Source organism: Tasmannia lanceolata, unplaced genomic scaffold (assembly GCF_043159265.1).
Source record: "Tasmannia lanceolata isolate RefF3 unplaced genomic scaffold, GAP_Taslan_0.1 ptg000002l, whole genome shotgun sequence".
NCBI lineage: Eukaryota > Viridiplantae > Streptophyta > Magnoliopsida > Canellales > Winteraceae > Tasmannia > Tasmannia lanceolata.
In genome coordinates this window covers 54,241,705-54,260,085 of record NW_027518679.1, presented here as the reverse complement: position 1 = coordinate 54,260,085, position 18,381 = coordinate 54,241,705, and the positions used below count along the sequence as shown (strand labels likewise).

At 38.6% G+C, this 18,381-nt stretch overlaps 2 protein-coding genes across 2 annotated transcripts; one reads left to right on the top strand and one right to left on the bottom strand.

Moving 5' to 3' along the window:
- LOC143879142 (uncharacterized) lies at window positions 1-5,928 on the bottom strand. The gene is made up of 5 exons (XM_077381338.1): window positions 5,287-5,928; window positions 4,176-4,601; window positions 3,722-3,814; window positions 1,968-2,107; window positions 1-554 (listed from the first exon to the last, which is right to left on the bottom strand). Exons 1-5 carry the CDS (start codon window positions 5,911-5,913, stop codon window positions 122-124), a joined length of 1,719 nt encoding a protein of 572 aa, XP_077237453.1. The 5' UTR covers window positions 5,914-5,928; the 3' UTR covers window positions 1-121.
- Window positions 5,929-7,421: 1,493 nt separating this feature from the next.
- On the top strand, window positions 7,422-13,936 carry LOC143879137 (peptide methionine sulfoxide reductase A1-like). The gene is made up of 2 exons (XM_077381327.1): window positions 7,422-7,985; window positions 13,490-13,936. The coding sequence occupies exons 1-2, from the start codon at window positions 7,473-7,475 to the stop codon at window positions 13,739-13,741; spliced, it is 765 nt and encodes a 254-aa protein (XP_077237442.1). The 5' UTR covers window positions 7,422-7,472; the 3' UTR covers window positions 13,742-13,936.
- Window positions 13,937-18,381: the final 4,445 nt, after the last annotated feature.

The following is an 18,381-nucleotide window of genomic DNA, read 5'->3' as shown; positions in this document are numbered from 1 at the left end:
TGTTAAAAAATCTTTTGAGTGTGGTATTCTAGATTATTTTCTTCTGTTTTTTCTAACATACATACACATATCTGCAGACTAGCCCAGAAAATCCAACAAAATAAGAAAAGAAAGAACCTTTTTACACGGGGAGGGGATCAGACCATCTTCTCTTAACCTCAGATTTCGATCGAACCTCCTTCAACTTCCCATCAATCCCATAATCTCTCTCCATCACAAGGTTGATCCCTTCATCAGAATACCATCCAACTCCAATACAAAGGGTGCCATCCTTCTTCACATCAACATACCCAGTGACACCACCTGGCAGCCAGAGGACGGCCACATCCTGCATATCCAACATTTCTTCCTCTCCAAAGTAAACAGGGTTCTCAGGCCAGCTCCTCTTCTTCAATGTCTCCATGCAGAGGTACACGTACGGAGGCCTGCCTTCGTCCAATGTCTCACCAAATATTGGAGTTGCACTCACTTCGAACACCTTCCAGGACCCGGTAAGCTCCGATGGTTGGATTCGCCTTCGTTGTGAGAATGGCTTCAGATCAAAGTCCATATCACTGGTCAAAAACCAAAATTCGGGCCACATCATTTGTTTTCAGTCAGAACAAATAATCAATGTTAAAGACCTTCAGAGATACTATAAAATATATAAAGCATGTAAGTTAACCTCTACTCTTCTTGGTTTTCATTTTCCTTATTTTGAATATTTTCCTTTTTCTTTTTTCGGGCATAGAGCAACAAATCCATTAAGAAAAAATATGAATAAGAAAATGAGAACCTCAAAATACCCAGCATATGACAAAAGAGTTGGTTGTATTTGAAAATTTACTTTCTGAACATGTACAGTTTGACATGCTTTTCCTGGAGTTTTATTCAAAAAAACATGTGGCTTTCAAAGTGTTTTCATTAGGATTATCTTCCAAAAAACATGTGGCTTCAAAGTGTTTTCACATTCTGTTTTTTTTTTTTTTTTTAATGGTAACAAATTTCATTAAAGAAAAGGGGAAGACTGAGGAAGTCCGCCCAGATAGTTCTCTTGTTAACAATCCATTGAACATAGACATGGAATGCGCTGGTGTTAGACACAGGGTGTCAGACACTGTTTCAAAACTCCTTGCATCAATCTTTGACTCACCCAAGTTAACTCTCTTTTACCTTGGCCAAGCTCTTGTTGGGGTTTACATTTTTTTTTTGGCACAGGTTATCCCCACTCCAATTTTTTAGGGCGGGACTATTCCCTACAGATGCACGCAATCACCCGTAAACCACATGCATCAGGTAAGCCCGGGGGGATTTGAACTCACGTCAATGGGGAGCATCCCCATGGCTTTAATCCAAAGAGCCACACCCGTACGGGTTGTCTTGCATTTTTCCCTACTAAGTCAATCAAAACTCTTTTGATTTTCCCGGAGTTATGACCATGTTAACTGGAGTACTAGGCCGTGTCAACCGAGAAACTGCTGAATTGGGTTGAGTCGACAAGGACTTTCTTTAGCTGCATTTTGGCACAAATCCATGCTTTGAAACACTGGTGCCAGGCATGGAGATCAAGGACAACACAACAAAGTGACATGTCCATACAGTTGTAAGATGACATTGAATGATATTTTATTGCATAGTAATTTCTTAACAGCTTAAGATTCAGAAAAATGGCATCTACAGTGTAGACAGATTGAAACAACTTAGAAGTATATAAAAAACACCCAAACAAAAGACAAATTATGGTTTTCTTAATAGACGTGTTGCGCAGGACAATTTTTAAAAAATGGAATGTTACTCAAATTTATAATTTCCTTGTTCTTCTAATGGGAGGAATAAAGACAAGGGATTCAACCCATAACACATGCAAGCCAACCACGGCAACGATACAGGACAACACAAGTGAGAACTACAACATGGGGAAGGTTAACCTGAGCAGTGCAGGTGAGACTTGGTTAATACTGAAAGATTTTATGACACGAGTGGCTTACCTTTGGTCAACGACATTACTTGGGCTGACCCATTGCTCTTCATAAACAGCAACCCTGACTATTTGTATATCTGAACCCCCTCCGTTGAACTCAATTGTGTGTACAATACGCAGCCTTTTGTGGCACCCCTTTACCAAACACTGAGCCATGAAGAAAGAATATGTAACTCTTTTAAATAGAATGAATGCATTAAAAAAGGGAAATTTATTCATACCAGTCCAAAAAATCAGCATGATCAACCACAACTTTAAAAAGAGAAGAGATCAGACTTAGAGAGACTAACTAATCAATTGGTGTGGAGATATGCGAATATTTTTCACTAGTTCTTGATCATATGTGCCGCTAATGATTCAAAACTCTTAATATTCTGATATCTGTTTCTTTCTATTTTTTTCCGAACAGGTGTTAGAAAATTAATTGGTGTCCAGAACAGGGTTCAAAGTCCATGAGAGGCCAAAACCTATGCGAAAAAAACCCTAAATCAGGCATTCCAGTCTTTATATTCTGATTTTTAGCTAGAAATCCAAGCATGGAGCTATGTTAAACTAAGCTTTTTCATAAAATAAGGCTTTGCATCTATAAGCAAAATGCGTGCAAGAAGTATAAACAAAAACTTCTATGAAGAGGTTGGGCGTCTAGCTAAGTTGGTAAGAGACTTTGTTTCTCGACCAAGAGGTCGGAGGTTCAATCCCAGCTTACCTACTGGAAAAAAAACTTCATACGAAGTGAAAAATACCAAAATTGCAACAGAAAGATGACTAGCTCGAAAAAGAACACCTGAGAGGACAGTTCTATAAAGTAGAAAATACCAAAATTATAATAGAGAACATGAGTAGCTACCATGCACCAAGAATTGGAAATTCTCACCCTAGTTCTAGCATAAAAAATCTGCAATCCCACTAAAATTTTTTTTTGAATGGTGCTCCATCAATCTGAGGATTTTTGGCATATTGGTTAAGTACTTAACATTTGGTAATAGAGCCACAATCCCTCTAAATTCTAAAATCAGTTTATCATCCGACATTGATCCCGAAAATTCCAATCTTCAGCATAGAAATCCTACATCCTGCGGCTAGTTTTTTTCTGCAGCAGTGAGAAACAGTCACTTGCGAACCTTAGATAACCACATCTGTGTTTTTTTTTTTTTTTTTTTTTTTTCATTTTTTTAGAATGGTAACTAAGTCTATGTTTAGTGCTCTGCTCGATGAAGATAAAAGAAAGAAAGAAAAATTCAGAGGCGCCATAATGTCTTTTATGCCTACTGTTGCATCGTGTCAGTCAATTTCACATAATTTAGCAAGTGCCATCTAAGCTATAGTAGACTGGCCCTATAAAAAATTAGTGAAACTTCAACTTTTTCATCACAGTTGGCTAGGCACACAAACCCCAGATGATGCAGAACTAGAAGATAGATATCCTCTTCTCTTTTGGCAAATGGAACACTCTTTCTAATCTAGCTAATAAAGGATTTGAGAAAGGTTTCCAAAAATAGAGTCAGATCTGACCTTTAATTTATATTTTGAAATCAATATAAAACAAAAGGGTTCTTTAACTTCAAACATGAATAAGAAAGTGCAATTCTGTAGACAATACCTCAAGAGATGGAGAGAAGAGAAAAGATAGAACTCCAAGACAGTGTAAAAGAACTTCTGAGCAGAAACCAACATACAATCATACCATCCAAGTGAAAAACCGTTGACAACTGAAACTAAGATAACAGTTAACCATAAAGCTATAAAACAGTAGACACTAACCTGTTCAAACTTGAAAGTTGGAGAAATGAAGTACTTTGCCTCGTCAAATTCTCCAACCGGTATATCTACTGGACCTCTAGAATATGATCCATCCTGCACATAAGCAAACTGAATGATGGGCTCACCATGGCAGAGTGTAAACCAAATTTTTGTATATTTTTTATTGAAACTGTTAACAAAGAAATTATGTAAAATAAATGATAAATGTTGTGGATGTAACTCACTGAGTACAAGCTCCTAATAGTGGACAAAGAGACAAATAATTGATTTCTATTACAAACTATTTTCTTCCTAAAGAGTACCAGACAGATGATGACAATTTTTCACAAGCAAAGAGTACCAAACACTTAACAATTTTTTTACATGCAAAGTTCTAATAACACAATGCAATCAACCATGAAATAATAAATGTAACATCTTGTAACTTAAATAGGATGCATAAGGCCAGTCCTACCTCGAAGAAAACAAGACCTGGCTCCATGCCCATGAAATCTTCTTCCAACACTTCACTTTTTTGGAAGTCAAATGATTCGAAACTGGGAAGTTTCCTGCCTGTATCACTCCTATTAAGTGAAGAGAAATCTCCAACTTTTTGTTCTTCATTTCTCTCACCATTTCTAGCCAGTTGCAGTGTCTCACCATAAGGGTTCAAAACCACCCAAGTAATTTTCCTTCGAATTTGAGAGCTAAGGCCTTCAGAATGAGGCACTACCTGTTCAACACGAGAACGAGTATAACAGTCATACAGATTCTCATTTTGGTTCCCAATTCCAATCGGCTCCATCTCAGCAGTAAAAGGAGAAAATACTGCCCCTACTCCCGTCCATATTCCGCTGACACTACTTGCAAATGTATTCCACGATGGTATTAGCACTGGTTCCTGAAAAAATCATATTCAAACAAGGAAAACTGAAGGAAAATGAAGGAAAATAATCCCAACAAAATGTTTTAAGCCGAAACCAAATAATCCTTCATGCCATTTCAATCGATGTCGATGACAGGAAGAATTCATTTACTCGTCAAATTCAACCATTGTTTTAAATTTTGGTCGCCCAAATATTTCAATTTCAGCTGCTACCAAAATGAAATCCACTTGGATTCGGAAAAATACAAGATTTTGAAGGCAATTTTGGAATTTCATTCATGTTTTGATCGAAATATGCGAGACATATAACATTTTAGATAAAAAATAAAAAATAAAAAACAAAGACAGTTCGGCAGAAATCCTGCCCACTCTTAGAAAAAGAAAAAGAAAAACCATTGGTGAAGAATCTTGTTTGGATTTGGCCATGATTTCGTACCGAAATGTTTCCATGATTTTACAAAATTAACGCCAAAATTTCATGCCAAATCAAAATGTTTCGGTTTTGCTAATGACCGAAACCGAAATTTAAAACCATGAATTGGGGAGACCAAGACACCAGATAGAAATCAACCTCCTGAGAGCCGAAAGCTCGTGAAATCTTAACCGAAATTTCCCCAAAAAATGCATCTTTTTCAACATTTTCAAGTAAAAGAAAACCCTAGGTTTAGAGAATCTAAACCAAATGTCATAATTTAACTACCTGGGTTTGTAAAACGGTTTCAGTCTCCATTAACATAGCTTTAGAAACAATAACACGAGAATTCTCATTCCTCTTTCGAACGTTCTTAACCCTCCTTCCTCCCTTTCTCCTCCCACTCGTATTCTCCGCTACAGAAACCCTAGCAAGCTCATTATCAACACTCCACACATTCTCCTTCAGCCTCTCTCCATTGTTCTTCTTTTTCTTCTTTCCTTCGCCTCTCGGCCTTCTCTTACCTCCATTAAAGCTACAGAAAATACTAGGAAAGGTTTTGTGAGAGAGCAAAATGAGAGAATTTAAAGCCGGTGAGGGTTTTGGATGACGAAGCCCTAGAATTGGTCGGAAGAGGATGGGATGATGTGAGGCTTCGAGGCAGTGAGGTAGCATAGTGAGAGTTTGAGAGGCGAATTGGAGGTTATAAGAAGTTCTGATTTTAGGGTTTTGGTTGTAAAGATTGGGAGTGGGAGAGAAGATAACTGTAGTGGTGCTCCATGGGAAGATGAGGATTGAGGAGAGAGAGAGGGTTACTTCTGAGTCCGGGTTGGTTACGGGATGTGTATGGACACAAACGGTCCGATGGATCAGATTAGGGTCTTGGACGCAGAGGTTGGATCCGAATGTGTCCATTGGATCCTTATTCTGAGGTCCGAAATTATTTCATATCCTGATCCGAAAGTATTTCATTTCCCTAGGGTTCATGATCAAGCTTATGTATGCTATCCCGAGAGTGTTTCTTGGATTTTCAAGTGAGAAATTCAGGTTTTAAAAATCTCTTCTGCATCCTGAGATTTCTAAAACTTGGAAATATGGGAGGATCGGCTTCTCTGTTGCTGACGGAAAGAAGAGCAAGAAGTAAAAAACGACGGCTGGTCCGCTTCTTCTCTTGTTTCTTAGCTACAATTTTAAAGAAATCCCATATTCTAAAATCCGTGTATCCAAACGGCCCCTTGGATACGCAGATTTTAGAATCCAGATTTTTAGTTTGCAAACAGTGTAAAAGAGGGTATGAATCAAGCTATTGGATGCTGTCCTGGCAGCGTTTCTTGGATTTTAAGCAAGAAAATCAAGTTTTAAAAATCTCTCCTACATTCAATGATTTCTAAAACTTGGAAATATGGGAGGATATGCTACTCTCTTGATGATGGAGAGAAGGGAGAGAAGTAAAAAATGAGTAAAAAACAACGGCTGATCCTCTTCTTCTCTTGTCTCTAACCCTCTTTTACATTGTTTTCAAGCTAAAAACTTGGATTGTAAAATCCGCGTATCCAAATGGCTCTTTTATACTGTTTTCAAACTAAAACCTGGATTCTAAAATCCGCGTATCCAAACGGCCCCAGGATTTAGTTTGAAAACAGTGTAAAAGAGGGTACATGATCAAGTTGTTGTATATTGTCCTGACAAAGTCTCTTGGATTTTAAGTGAGAAATTCAGGTTTTAAAAATCTCTCCTGCACCTTGAGATTTCTAAAACCTGAAAATGTGGGAAGATCTGCTACTCTCTTGCTGACGTAAAGAAAGGCGAGAAGTCAAAACGAGTCAAAAATGACGGCTGGTCTACTTCTTCTTTTGTCTCTTAGCTACAATTTTGAAGAAATCTCAGATTCTAAAATCCGCGTATCCAAACGGCCCCCTAAAGAGCGGAGGGCTAGAATCATGCAACAGAGATGATTTATGGGGTGCGCACGATTTTGCTAGAGTTTTTATGTGGTGTAAGCCCGTATATAGTACAATAATTTTCAAAAAATACTATTCGGCTTACACCATAGGTTGATCCAAACCGTCAATTTGATGGGCCAAAACATGAATACATTGTGCCCCTACAATCATTTCCATAGGGCGATCCCAACCCGTGCAGTTACTTTATAGAATGGAGGGTTCGGATCATCCTATGAAAATGATTTTTTGGGCACAATCTATTTATGTTGTGACCCAACAAATGGACGGTCGGGCCACCCACCATATAATTTGTCTAATTTCTCTTATTTTAGGGAAACCCCCTTATAACAGAAATTGCACATTAATTTCTCTGTATGCGCATATAGCACCCAGGCGCATTATAGCCTCAATCATCTAACCTCCCTCCGTTTTGCCACGTCACCCCCAAAAAAAAATTAATATCCACACCATCCGTCTCAACAGTCAACCCTCCCCGCTAATTAAAAAGAGAAAGGAAGAAAAAACCCCAAGATGCTCTTTTCTGCTCCTCCATCAGCTTCTACTTCATGTCTCCTTGTTTTATCCTCTCGCTTTTCTCACCTCCCTCTCAAAAAAATTCCCCTCAAGCCCTCCAACTTTCCCCATAATTCCAAAACCATCCCCTCCCTGTCAATCCGCCCCATGAGCTGGCTCGGTAAGCTAGGGTTAGGATTTGGAAACCAAACCATGGATTCTTCTTCCTCGTCTCCGATTCCCCAAGGTCCCGACGATGATGTTCCGGCGCCGGGACAGATGTTCGCGCAGTTCGGCGCCGGATGCTTTTGGGGCGTGGAGCTCGCGTTCCAGAGAGTTCCTGGTGTTACCAAGACGGAGGTGGGTTATACTCAAGGGATTCTGCATAATCCGACTTATAATGATGTTTGTGCTGGAGCTACCAAGCATTCGGAGGTTGTTCGGATGCAGTTTGATCCTAAGGAATGTAGTTATGAGAATTTGCTTGATGTTTTCTGGGGACGGCACGATCCCACCACGCTCAATCGCCAGGTATCTTGGGTATTTTTGTTTAGTTCGTTTGGAATTAGGGTTTTTTAAGTCATGGGATTTTCTTTCTCTCTTTTGGTGATTGGCCTTATTTTATTTATTTAGAGTACCTTTGAATGTACACCCATATTACAATTTGGGTCTTGAGATTGTGTGCACTGAAATGTTTGAAGTTTCTAATCGCGTCTAAATTGCAATTTGGGTCTTTTGGGATTGTGTCCACTGCAATCTTCAAAGGATCAAATCACACCCAAATTGCAATTTGGTGCCGCTCTTTAAGATTTATCATAGATAGGGAAGTTGTTAGAAGCATGGTTTTAAATTTCGGCCGTACCAGAATTTCGGTCGAAATTTCTGCGGCAAAATTTTTGATACAATATTAAATTTTTTATTTCTTTACATAATTTCAGCCGAAATTTCGGAATTTCTGCTAAAATTTCGGTTTCGGTGAGGACCGAAATTTCCCCCGAAACCGAAATTTAAAACCTTGGTTAGAAGTGATGTTAATTAGTTAATGGATCAACTATGAACATTTCTTAAGTCATAGATAATTATGAGAAATTCAATAAAATTTGTGATTGGGAATCCGCATAATGGATTAGAAAATTATTACTTGCGAAGAACAAAAGGAACTTGATCAATTCTCATCATATTCAAATGACTGAACTTGTTTTAATTGTGGGAATGAGGGAACATTAGAAGCAAATAAGATCATGGCCTCCATGTCTGCCGCATTGGTATGATGGCAGGAAGATTCAGTTGTGTACTGTGATGGGATGTGCCCCATCACACATACTAGGGGTAGTGTTAGTTGTGGTCTTCCCCTTCGAATAAAAGTTATACATGGGGTTTTGGGCATTAGTGGAAGGTATTAGACCAGTAACTATGTACTTTACCTAAGAGCCACTTTAGAAAATATGGTGATAAAATAAATTTTTACATACACAGAGCCATGACAAGGAGGTGATTTGAATGAGGTAAGGTTTGTTAGAGAAAGATCTGGAAATACTAGGATCACGCCCAACATGTTGGCCTCCTCTGAGTTTGTGGGTAGGAACTGTCGTATGGATTTTTAATGAGGTAAGGTTTTTCTCTTAGAAGAGGTAAAGCTCCAGGCCGTGATGGCTTTTGGTTAGCATTCTTCCAGGTTTCTTGGGATTGGATGAAGAATGACATGACGGAGGTGTTTAAGTAGTTTTTTGAAGGAGGTTCTTTTGGTCGGAGCGCAGGTGCTACTTTTCTCACGTTAGTGCTTAAGAGGGCTGGAGTGGGCAGCGTGTTTGAATTTAGGCCGATAAACTTTTTTTTTTTGAAATGAAGGCCGATACACTTGGTGAGTGGTCTTTTTGAAATTTAGGCCGGTATACTTTTTTGAAATGTTTGAATGTGCTTTCATTGATGGAAGGTAGATCCTAGAGGTGGCTCTTATTGACAACAAATGTATTGAATATTGTCACATATTAGGTAAGGAAGGGGTTTTGTGCTAGATAGATATAGAAAAGGCCTATGATAGAGTTGAGTAGGAGTGCTTGGACTTGGTCTTGGAGAATATAGGGTTTTTGTCGAGGTGGAGGAATTGAATGAGAGCTTGTCTCTCTCTCTCTCCTTTTTTTCTGAATGGAATGAGAGCTTGTCTCTCTTCAGCTTGGTTCTCTATTCTGATCAACGAGTATCTAAGGGGCTTCTTTAATTCTTTTAGGGGCTTAAGGTAGGTAGACCCCCTTTCTATTTTCTTGTTTATCTTAGTTGCTGAGTCTTTTAATAAGATGATGACAAAGGTTCATGAGTTAGAATTGATATAGTAGAAGATTTATGATTTACAATATGCGGATGATACCCTCTTTTTGAATTGTCGGAATGTTGTAGAGTATAAAAGAACCTAAAGGTGGAGTACGCGGTGTTGAGAGAGCTCATCTCTCTTCAGCTTGGTTCCCTATTGTGATCAACGAGTCTCTAAGGGGCTTCTTTAATTCTTCTAGAGGCTTTAGGAGAATTGATAGGGAGAAAGTTTCGCGAGTTAGAATTGATAGAATGATGAGAAAGGTAGATCCCTTTTCTCCTTTCTTGTTTCTCTTAGTTGCCGAGTCTTTTTACAGGATGATGAGAAAAGGTTTGTGAGTTAGAATTGATAGGGGATTTTATTCCAACCAACTATGAGGTTGAGATTTATCAATTACAATATGCGGATGATTCCCTCGTTTTGAGTTGTCCAAAAATTGTAGAAGAGAAAAGAATCGCAAGGCTGTGTTGAGATGTTATGAAGCTATTTCTGGCCAGTGTGTTAATTTTCCTTGGTTATGGTATGGGAGTTTGTTTGGAAGAGGATGAAGTAGAAGAGTTTGCGATAAGTCTGGGCTGCATAGGGGCCAAGCTCTTGAACTCATATCTTGGTTTGCCTTTGTGTGCTGGTAGACCTTCCATTTGCTTGGGGGACCCTTTATGTGAAATGATGGAAAGAAGGCTAGCCCCGTGGAAGCAGAATCTGCTGTCTTTGGGTGGGAGAATTACTTTAGTTAAGTCGGTGTTAGCTAACTTACCGATGTACTTCCATTTTCTATTTTGTTGTCCTGAGGTAGTTATAAAATGTTAGAGAAATTGTAGAGAAACTTCTTGTGGAACAATTTTGAAGGCAGTGGGAAATTTCATCTGGTCAGGTGGAAGGAGATTTGAAAGTCTAAGAAAGAAGTAGGCTTAGGTATCAGAAGTCTGAAGTAGGGGTGTGCACTATTCGGTTAGCACCGAATTAACCGACCGAACCGATTAGTTTTTTCGGTTTCGGTTTTAAAACTAGAAATTATTCGGTTTTCGGTTTCGGTTTCGGTTTATAACAGTAACTCATATGGTTAACCGAAGTAACCGAATTAACTCTTTAAATTAAAGTCTATGTTACTTTTAATCTGTCAAGGGTGCAAGTCTTTATATTATATTAAAAAAATTATAGCTGAGGCTTGCTTTTGTGTACAATAGAATCTTAAAAGAATATACCACAGACAAAGCAAAGATGATAAGACTGACCAAGCCCTTTTTTTATTTATCAATTTCTATCCTCTGACAAGGTTCACCTACCGCCCTTTACTTTTATATTTTTTTTAATTTTAGGGTTTTATACTTTTGTTCTTCTTGACTTCTCTTCAGTCTTCCCTCTTCACGACATATGGGACTTAGGGTTTGCAACTCACCGGCTCACCACCGCCTCCAAGACTCCAACGGCAACACCGTGGCCTCCGCCTCTCTGCCTCTCCGCTCTCTCTCCTCGGCACCTCCATCTCTTACTCTTATTTTTGGGGATTATTCGCTGATCCACCGAAGCTCGCCTTCTTCTCCCCCACAAGACTTAGTTTAGCCCTCTTACATCAAAGATTATCATGTATTTTATTTCTGGTTTTATTTTTTTATTTTCTCAGGATTAGATTGCTGATATCATGTGTTTTTGTTTACTTGTTTTGGTTTCTTCATAGATTAGAATTCCTACCTCCATTAGGATTTTCGGTTGGGTTTCTCCATGGATTTTTTTTTTATTTCTTATTATTTTTTCTGGAAATGAAATTGTATGCAATTGTGCCTAATTCGGTTATAACTGAACTAACCAATTAACCGAATGTTTATTTCGGTTCGGTTAGTTTCGGTCCTGAGAAATTTCGGTTTCGGTTAGTAAAAATATGGTATTTCGGTTCGGTGATAACCGATTGAGCAGCCCTAGTCTGAAGTTAGTCAACAGGAAAATGGTTATGGAAGTTTGGTGAAGAGAGATCTAGTCTTGGATTGAGGTAGTAAGTGCAAATTATGGTCAGAGTTTTGATGATGGGAATCTCGGGGAAACTTTAGAGGGCATACCTTCTCTGTTTGGCAAGATATGTAGAGACTTAGATATCAGTTTGAAAAGAACATCAGGTTCAGAGTTGGTAGAGGTGATTGAATCAGTTTCTAGAGGGATGAGTGGTGCAGAGGGAGTTCTTTAAAGTTCGCGAATTCTCTGACCTTTATATTTTGACCCTGAATAAAGAGGTGAATATGGCAGCGGCGTTTAAGCGAGTTAGCGAAGGTGAGGTGTTGTATTGCTTTGTTTTTTGTTTGCTTCCTGTGTTGATTTTTTAGACCGTCATGGCCTCAGTTTGCGCCTTTAGGCTTTTTATTGATTACCATCATTCAAAACAAATAAATAAAATGAAGTCATGTTATCATTGAGCAAATTCTCTCTCTCTCTCTCTCTCTCTCTCTCTCTCACACACACACACACACACACACACACACACACACGGTAACTCACTCACTCTTTTCATTTTATGAAATGTCAGATGCTTGATTGGAGATTTCAAGCCGATAATTCATTTTCTGATTAGTCCTTCGATTCGTTATGGTGTAAAATTGGTGTGGACCCATCCCTGCTTTCTCTTGCTCAGTGTTTCTAGAAAGTTTTTCCTTGTTGCAAATTGCAGTATATGGTGCCATTAGAGCAACTAATAAAGTTTTTCTGGGATGAACCTTTTTGAGTAAGGGAAGCACTGCAAGATCATTGTTGGCGTTTGATAAGGTGACTTCAATATTAGTCATTGGTGATGTATATATGAACATTTGGGAGCACATGACCAGAAGCATATATTTATTATTGGCATCATGTGTTTCAAGGTGTATACTATCTCCCCTTCGATGGATCAGATATTTTTTACCTTCAAGTAAAATCTAATCTAGTAAAGGTGAGGAAGTCCAAATGTTAAAAAAGAGGGTAGAAAGTGGGAGCACTTTGACTAGAAGATTCTTGGTACCGCAGTTCATGGATTTGTGCCACGTGTGTGTTTATAATGTTATGGTTTGTACCTTGGGTGGTGGGATGGTCTGTCTCTACTGGTAGGCTATGTAACTTTATATAATGGTATATCAATTTCATGCATCCATTAATAGGTCTTGGATACAAAACATGTCACGAATTCACATGAACAATTTGTGCTGCCTCATTGTGTTGATTTCATATTGTATTGAGATGCTAAGATTAAAGTTCTAAAATTTTCTATAATTATTTTATCTAGATTCACATGATAGTGAGTTATGAGGTTGTAATAAATTACTAGAATTGTTAGGTTCCTTCTTTAGGTGTAAAAGTTTTTTAGTATTATTTTCATGTCTGCCTAAAGCAATAAAGATGTGCCATCAGAACCGTTCCCACTATTTTATGTAACAGAAAAGGGCAGCCCGTAGGTAGATCAAATCTCGCATTGGTGGGAGCTATGGGACCTCCTCGTACTTGGTCTTACCATTGGGTGTTGTGAACTACAATTTCCAATTGGACTTTTGAAGACCCCGTCAACTGCTGCAGCAGTTTCTTCATGTCATTTCTCTTACCCATTTTCACAATTTTCTTCTTCAAATTTACATTTTAATGACTTAAACATGAAATTTATGATTCACGCAATTGAGTGGATCAAGTTGACGAGTTGCAAGTTATGGGATTCCAATGGACTAACTTGGCAAAGTTCTAGTGAATGGATTTCTTATGTGCCCTCATTTTGCAGGCGAATGATGTGGGGACACAATACAGGTCAGGAATATATTTCTACACACCTGAGCAGGAAAAAGCGGCACAGGAATCCCTGGAAAAGCATCAGAAGGTCTTGGGTAAGAAGGTTGTTACTGAGATTCTGCCGGCGAAGAAATTCTACAGGGCAGAGGAATACCATCAGCAGTATCTTGCAAAAGGAGGGCGCTCTGGTCTCAAACAGTCGGCAGAGAAACGCTGCAACGATCCCATCCGTTGCTATGGTTGAGTCGTATTATAGAATACCCTTGATGTTTGTATCCCAAGTTGGATAAAGTTCTTGCATTCTACCTCAACTGAACAATCTATATTCCTAGTTATATATTTGATGTTTGTATCCCAAGTTGGACAAAGTTCATTGCATTCTGCCCTCAACTGAACAATATATGTTCTTACTTTTATGTATCTTAATTGATATTTGTTATGTGTGTTGGTATCTTCTGAATTTATGTGATAATGTAATATCAATAGCTTAGTGTAAAAACTCCTGTTATTGGGACTATAATATTTTGATGATGGGACGAAGTTACATTGTTTTACACTATTTAACCAACCATAAAAGGCTATTACAATTCCGAGAAAGCTCTCAGTGAATGTAAAACAGTGAGTTAACGCCATTATCAAAATTTAGCCAGGCAGATGTCAGTAGCCAGAAAAAACTTCTCTGTAATTTGGGATTTGCTAGGCAATTTTGCAGAAAGCCATTTCACTGCGCACGTATGCAGTAGAGAACAGTCCCCTCAGATGAGTTAGATGAATAAGACAATCTGCTGAAAAGTGATCCCACATGCCTGTTCTCTCCTGCAAAAGTGAGCTCCTAAATGGCTTTCCGTGGAATTTCCTAGCAAATCCCTTGTAATCTTAGACGTAGTTTATCTGAAAACAATACAGAAGAAGCAAGCAATTTATGAGGATAGGTACCTTTCAAGGAACACTATAAACGAGTGCTGATCCTCCTATTAATTTTCCTTGTCCTGTCATTATCCTTTATATCTATCTTATCTCCATCAATCCACCATTAATGAGGCTGTTATGACTACTACACCGAAAAATAAGTGTATCAATTATCCACTGCACTTTTTTATTAAAAGCGTCAAAGCAAGTTGGAAGCAGCTTGGGTCCATTCCTTTATGGTTGTTTGGCCATGTTCTAGTTAAAGGGTCACATGAAACACGTACTTAGATCGGCAGGTCATAATCCAATTGTACGGTCACGATCAGATGGTGACACAAGGTTGATGATTTGAGCCATTGATCTGTGATGAGACGTTGTAAAGTACAAGTATCATGCTATGCGAGACAGCTTTGGCAAACCTAATAAAACAGTAGTCAAGGGCCTTTCTTTTCAATGCCATGTTTCAGACCTTAACTATGGTTTTACTTGTCTGTGAGGAAGGAAATAACATAGTCTCAGTCTAATTCATTTTTACCTTAGTCGCGTTTTTCCCCTGCAAAATCATTTGACTCTCCTGAGTACTCGGCCAACCAAGTAGTATTCGATTAAGATTTGCTTTGGCCACATGCATTTTGGCCCGCATTCACGTTTTAAAACAAGTAGATGTTGAACTCCCGTCATCTGTTATTCATCTTCTCAACTATGCAATATGGACTCGTACAAAATATGCAACTCTACTTGCTCTTCTTGTTATTTGTGGGTTCTTAATTTTTTATAAACTGGATCTAATCTCTTGTTGGCACCCCTATTTAGAACTAAGTAACTTCTGGTTTAGACGCTTTGGGTGTGCAGCCCAATTGCATTCCCGGTGCGATTTGTGGGTGATCTGCAATCTAAAAGGCGTTGAATCCTGAATTGATCCTAACCCTTTCAAGTCATAAAATTCCTAAAGCCATGTACAACCTCAGGCCGATCACTATTAAGGATTCTGACGAGGTGGATCTTCAAGGAATTAGATTGGTGGGGAGCAGAGATATGAACAACCTCATTATGGAGGGTGATTCCCTCAATGTTGTCAGATGGCGGGATGAGAGATCCCCCACCTCGAAAGGTTTTTTTAATTTTTATTGATGAGGTTCTCGATTCCGTGGATGGTCATTTCATCCAATTCCTCCATTTAAATCATCATACCGATTCAATCTCGGCGATATAACCACAGCTTCGAAGTCGTATGGGCGATTTAAATAATCAAACTGTCCAAATGACTACTAAGATAAGATTAAAAAGCATTAGAAAAAGAGAGTCAGTTGCTTTAGACAGCAACCTAATTCAATAACAAGCTACCTATAAAGGAGAACACCTTTTCTTTACTCCATGCCAAAGTAAAAAGGGTCATATCTTTTAAAAAAAGGGAGAATACAACTATACTAACCTTATCTCTCTATGTTTTCAATGGGCCCACATCATGTGAATCTCTCCATAGAAAATCTTCTCTACTATCATTTTAATATCTCCTCCTCTCATTGAGTGAAACAAATGTAGTAATGTTTGCGCTATCCAACATTTAAGAGGATAGGTCCCTTTGTGCTTATTGAAGGGAAAAACTCAAAAAGAGTAACATTTTTTTTCTCTCTTCTCTGCTACGGTGTTAGGCACAACTAAGGTTGACAAAGTCCTTATAAAATCATGGGCTTACGTTGAACTTTGCTCCACTTTGTTCGGTGGTTGAAACCAAAAAGATATTGTATAATGAACTCTATTACCTAGGCCAGTTGATTTCTGCTATCTTGGATTCTACCCTAAGATTGTTTAGGGCAGCAGTTGATTAATATGTTAATTACCTCAGCATGGAAGTGAATAAAAAAAGCATGAATGTGAAGTTTTATGTTTTCGAGGTAGTTCGTGGACCATAGGTGGACCACATTTGTCCGTTAATTATTGATTGATGCGAATTAGGAGGATCCTATGTGATAACCAAGTATTTAAATTTTAGTTACGGTTGCCACAAGAACAAAAAACAATTCGGTTAGAAATTTCAGTGGAAATCCAATAAAATTACAGAAATATATGAAAACGTATGCAAATGATAGAATTTAAAGATGAAATTTCAGAAAATGCTAGAAATTGATCTTCTTGATTGATTGCAACAGCTGTATGACAGTTCTCTTTTCAATGTCATCATTCTCTGTAAGGTTAAGACACCCCTTCCTTCTTAGAAGTGATGTCAACGGAAATACTTCGGATCAGATTCACCTATGTCTTGGTTATGATCTGTTCAAATCTCTTAATGGTTGGATCCTTTTCAGTGTTCATTTTGGATCCTACTTTCTAATGTAGTCTCGGTCTAGATTCATTTTGAATTGGGCCATACATAGGAGTGTCCTAGGCCTAATTAGTTATGTCGTACAGAGTTAGGGCTTAGCCTTAGGAGAGAGAGAGAGAGAGAGAGAGAGAGAGAGAGAGAGAGAGAGATTTGTTTGTTTGAATATGATTTTTAAATGTTTGGAAAATATCCCTCCTGAATAGATACAAATAAACTGTTACATGCCTAATTGGCCATAACACAAATAAACGAAGATAAAAGATAGATGAGAGGGGGAGAGGCGTTGATTCGAGGCAAGTGGACCTCCTAGAGGCTCAATTCGAGAGGCGCCATGACTCTACTAAAGCAAAGTTTCCTTTGTTTGTTGTAACTTTCTTTTTCCTTCCCATTTCATTGAAATACATGAACTTAAATACAAGCACAAAGAAAATGCCACATCATCAACCCATTTACCCACTAACATGACACATAATAAAAACTAACACCCATACTCTAAAACACGTACCCACAAACTTAAAATGCATAACCCTACAGTAACTATACCTTGCAATTACCTCCGATACACCATAGCATATACGTATCATAAATGAAAATATGAAGGGTATTTCCATACATTGACACCTTCCATTTGGATCAAGGACGTTCCATCGGATTTTGTGGGTGGATCCTTTGGATCCATTGAACCGATGTTACGAACCCGATCCGGATCGTAACGTGATTGATCTTCTTAGAGGGAATATCGGCCTCTTGATCCACTTCGAGGGAAGGATCAATCTTCCTTTGTGCACAAGACACGTTTATAAACAATTTTCTGCATTCATCCCTTTCAATGCCTTCTACAAGATTTAAATAATACTGTTTACAATCGTGATACTCCCATGAAAATAGGCGCAATTCCCCCAGAATAAGCAATTCACCTATTAAATAGGTAACTCCCTTATCAAATCCCTATTAAATAGCAATTACTCCTATCAATTATCTTAACCTCTAATTAATATCCTAGCATAATGAGAAAAGATAAACAAGGCAATCCACACACACCCAACATTTCCTAATTATTAGTGATGATGTGGCCATATATGTGGGCACATATTCAAGAACGTAACATTCCTTCCCCCTAGAAAAGACCCATGTCCTCAAGGGTGGAGATCAAGTGTTGTGAGAACTGAGATCTTGCTTAGGATCTTCCAAAATTCTTCCCTCTTGTCTTTTTTTTTTCACACCCCCTTTCTTCTCCTCTTCGTCATGCGATTAGTCAAGTATGTCGTCATCAATGGTTGGGGCAGCTCCATCTTCAAACCGATCTGACCACGTTGTTCATCAAAAGTCCATCGCCGAGCTTTTTGAAATGATCGAAATTTTTACGCACTGATGGTCGTGGATGAGGATCTTCTCGGTGGCGTTGGATAGGTTGAGAAGAATGACGGATTTTCCGACGACGACCTTGTCGGAATTGACAACGCTAATAAACACCTTTCTTTTGCGGCTTTTCCTCTTTTTCTTTATTGTACTTGGGAAGATAAGAATTCATTAAACCTGAAACACATGTCGCATAGAGGCCATAAGATCTACCTCCACCATTACGATTTTGGTTGTTGGAGCTTTCCTTATGGCCGCGCGTACGCGTAGCCGCCATCTCGTCAAACCGAGCA